At 36.3% G+C, this 4243-nt stretch overlaps 1 protein-coding gene across 1 annotated transcript; it reads left to right on the forward strand.

The window, feature by feature from the left end:
* Positions 1-381: 381 nt before the first annotated feature.
* LOC132141679 (GTPase IMAP family member 7-like) lies at positions 382-1693 on the forward strand. The gene is made up of 2 exons (XM_059551347.1): positions 382-430; positions 839-1693. Exons 1-2 carry the CDS (start codon positions 382-384, stop codon positions 1678-1680), a joined length of 891 nt encoding a protein of 296 aa, XP_059407330.1. The 3' UTR covers positions 1681-1693.
* Positions 1694-4243: the final 2550 nt, after the last annotated feature.

The following is a 4243-nucleotide window of genomic DNA, read 5'->3' on the forward strand; positions in this document are numbered from 1 at the left end:
ATAAATGTGAGAATGTAGTAAAATGTTTTATATTGTATTAATAATTTCTAGATGTTTACACAACAAAATCATCAACATAATATGTCAGTTCATGATACAGTTGATATAGGTAAGTATATATATATTTCTTTTTTTTCAAAGATTTGGTTCAAATATTATTGTATAAATGTTGCATTTAATATATATATATATAAATACACACACACAGACACACACACATATTAATTTCCAAACATTCCTTTTGGCATTAATTGTAATAATGCAGTGAGATTATTTGAATTTATCTGATAGCAGCTAGTGCTCCACACAGAGATCTGATCTCACCGTCATCCAGTCTTTCTGTGATTACATGAAGAAACAGAAAAAAATAAAACAGACTAAATGGAGAAGAACTGTGCAACGTCTCCAAGAATCTTGAAGAAACCTACCTGTAAAGCTACCTGAAAAACAATGTCCAAGTGTACTTTGGACAAAACTGTTTTAAACTGAAAGGGCGGTCACACCAAGGGTTTTGATTTATAAGAAGGTTTCTTCAAGTTTCTTGGAGACATTGCAACAGTTCTTCTGGATTTATTCTGTCTCAGTTTTTTTCTGTTTCTTCAAATAACTCCAGACAGACTGGATGATGGTGAGATCAGATCTCTATGTGGAGCACGGGCTGTTGTCAGACTCCTTGTACAAACAAAAATCTCACTGGAATATATAGGCTTGATGAGCAGAAGAAACTTCTTTCAAAAACATTAAAAATAGTAATGTTTCCAAACTTTTGGTCTGTACTGTATATATATATATATATATGAAATATGTAAATATACCTGTAATTTTTGTCAATACACAGTGCATCATCCAGGTGAGGAGCTCCGGATTCTTTTGGTTGGAAAAACAGGGGTGGGGAAAAGTGCAACAGGCAACACTATTTTGAGGAAAAAGGTTTTTAAATCAGAGATATCCTCCTCGTCTGTTACTGGGGAATGTGAAAAATTTAATGCAATAATAAATGGCAGAATAATATCTGTCATTGACTCTCCAGGTCTGTTTGACACCAGCCTAACTGCAGATGAGGTGATTGCCAGAGTTAAACTCTGTATTCCTCTCTCTGCTCCTGGTCCACATGTCTTCTTAGTTGTGATTCAGGTAGGCAGATTCACAGATGAAGAGGCAGAGGCTGTTAGAACCATCCAAACAATTTTTGGTGAGGAATCCTCCAGTTACACCATGGCATTGTTCACTCATGGAGATCGACTGGAGGGCAAAAACATTCACACATTTGTCCGGGACAGTCCAAAACTGCTCAGTTTCATCAAAGCATGCAATGGACGATACCACGTTTTCAACAATCAAGAACGAAACCCTGAACAGGTCATTCAATTGTTTGACCAGATTGATAAAATGGTCACTGGGAATGGTGGGCAACACTACACCAGTGAGATGCTTGAAAGGGCAGAGAGAGCAGTTGAGGAAGAGAAACAACGTATCCTGCAGGAGAATGAGGAGCAGAGACTAAAGGAGTTTGAGGCTCTGAGGGCTCGACTTGAAGGTGAGGCCCTTGAAAAAGCTGAAGAAAAGCTGAAGAATCTACATGAGCAGCAGGCAAGACAGAAAGCTGAGAAAAGCACTTCGGTTTTGGACAAAATCTTTACTTTTTTGGGCAATTGTTTGAAGAAACTTTTTAACTTGTAGTCCAGCTTCATTGGGCACATTAGTTGGGCTATGATTTACACCCTGAGATGTGGTCTTCCACAGGGCTCTATTTTGGCTCCCTCTCTATTTTCTCTTTACATGCTACCGCTGGGCACAATTTTTAGGAAACACTGTGTATCTTTTCACTTTTATGCAGATGACACCCAAATTTACATTCCAATCAAGCGCAATAATCCTGCAGCATTAAACTCTCTTCATCTATGCTTAGAGGAGGTGAAGGCATGGCTAGCTCAAAATTTCCTATCCCTTAATGATGATAAGACCGAGGTTATTGTTTTCAGCCCGAGTGAAAGGTCCCAGTGCACATGCCCAGACTTGGGGAATCTATCTCCCTTTAAATCTACAGGAGTGCGGAACTTAGGTGTTCTTGTTGACCAGCCTTTAAAGTTTGATAAACACATCTCATCTGTAGTCAGTTCTGGTTTCTACCAACTTCGCTTACTTTCTAAAATCAAAGGCTTTCTCACTCCAATAACTCTGGAAATGGCAGCTCATGCTTTCATCACGACTGGATTATTGCAACTCACTATATTGCGGTATATCAGATTCTCAAATCTCCCGTCTTCAGTTAGTCCAAAATGCTGCGGCCAGACTCATCCATAATTGTCGCAAATATGATCATATCTCTCCCATCCTCAGATCTTTACATTGGTTACCAGTCCGGCAGAGAATAGATTTCAAAATTCTTCTCTTTGTCTTCAAATCTTTACACAACCTAGCACCGGTTTATCTCTCTGAACTTATTCATCCGTACATTCCATCCAGAAGTCTCAGATCCCACGACCAGGCGCTGCTGGTAGTCCCTCGTGTCAGACTTAAGCGTAGAGGGGAGCGTGCTTTTGCGGTGGCAGGGCCCCGTCTGTGGAACACCATGCCTCTAGAGATCAGAACGGCTCCCAACCTCTCTGTTTTTAAGTCTCTGGTCAAAACTTATCTATTCTCGTTAGCATATTGATTACTTATCTTAGACTGTTCTTATTATTTTACATTTGCTTCTTGATTTTATAATTAATCTTAGCTTAGTTGTTCTCTATGTGCTTATGTCTGTTTTGCTGCTTTTATTTTTATATGCTTGTTCTGTAAAGCACTTTGGTCTGTCTAGCGGCTGTTTAAATGTGCTATATAAATAAATGAACTTGAACTTGAACTTACTTGGTTGTCTTAAAATGTCTCTCTATACAGTATATAAGTCTCTAGTTTTAGTTCTCCATTGATTTGAAACCTATAATACAAAGTATCCATTCCAAGTATCCAAGACATTTGTTAACTTACTTTAAATCAAAGCTCTTAAGTTTGTGCATATAATGTTATAGAAATGAAATATGGTAAAATTATGATTTTATTCAACCCTAACCCTAATGTCTTCATATACAAAAACCCCACCAACACAAACACATAAAATTGAGTGTTTTGTAACAGCCAGTCCTGCAACTTGCCAATTCTAAGAATTATTTGCATTATCTTAATTTATATTTTAGTTTCTTAAGTGTGGCCTTTTTTTTTTCTTTCCTTGAATTGTTTTTTGGACAGCTCTCTCATTTCCTCGAATTATTGACACTTCTGATTGGGTACATGATTTGAATTTGTTTGCTATGACTACCTTTTAGTAAAGCTGTTAATATAGATCCCACTCAGATGTCCTGTCTTGCTTCCTCACACAAGTTTACACTTAAAGGATTTCAGAAGGAATTATAAAACTATAGGAATAATGTAATTCAACAAATGGCATTGCTCTGCTAAGAGAATAACATAAATTATTTTCTTGTATACATTCAATCAGGTTAAATAATTTTAGCTTCATGCAGGTGGAGGCTTGAATTCACAGTATATACATGGGTATAGAAAAGAATCACCCCCTTTAAAAGATGGACATAGTTTTTGTTTTATCCAGCCGTATTTACTCAGTGCAACTTCATCCAAGTGAAAGATAACACCAAAATGTAAAAAAAAAAAAAACAAACGAACAAAAAAAAATTGTCAAACTGGTTTCTCTTCATTTGGCTGTCAAATTACTGATAACAAGGAGACGATCAAAAACAAATTTATGAAAATGCAATTGTACATACAATTCTCTTCAATTTCTGTATATTTCTTACTTCCTGTGCAAAATTATTGCAATATAAAAGTATATTTAAAAACTTTATTGTTAGGTGGGATGGCTTCAAAAGAAGACGACAAACAGTGAATATCCTGCTCAGCATTTTTTCCATGCTGCAACTGTCTGTGTTCAGCCCAGAAGAGGAATGAAGACACACAACTACTCTCATTTCAAAATGCTAAAAGCCACAAGTTATTTCAACATTATTGTTCAACATATTGAACAATATTGATTGGATATTGGCCTCCACATTGATTGGAGGTACAGATACAGTTTTTAGAATCAGTGTAAAAACAATTAAGTATTTTAATGTAATTTATTATGTGATGTAAACATTTTTGTCATCAGTCACTGCACATTCTATGATGGCAGGGATTTCTTTACATACATTTGTCAGAACAGAGAATACATTTTGAAATTTTGGAATTTGTCATGTAACAAGCA

The sequence above is a fragment of the Carassius carassius genome, chromosome 6, assembly GCF_963082965.1.
Source record: "Carassius carassius chromosome 6, fCarCar2.1, whole genome shotgun sequence".
Taxonomy (NCBI): Eukaryota; Metazoa; Chordata; class Actinopteri; order Cypriniformes; family Cyprinidae; genus Carassius; species Carassius carassius.

Bases quoted from the DNA above. Each gene is read 5' to 3' on its own strand.
- LOC132141679 (XM_059551347.1), top strand. From the start codon at position 382: ATGGAGAAGAACTGTGCAACGTCTCCAAGAATCTTGAAGAAACCTACC. The intron at 431-838 runs GTAAAGCTACCT...GTCAATACACAG, and splicing joins AATCTTGAAGAAACCTACCT to TGCATCATCCAGGTGAGGAG.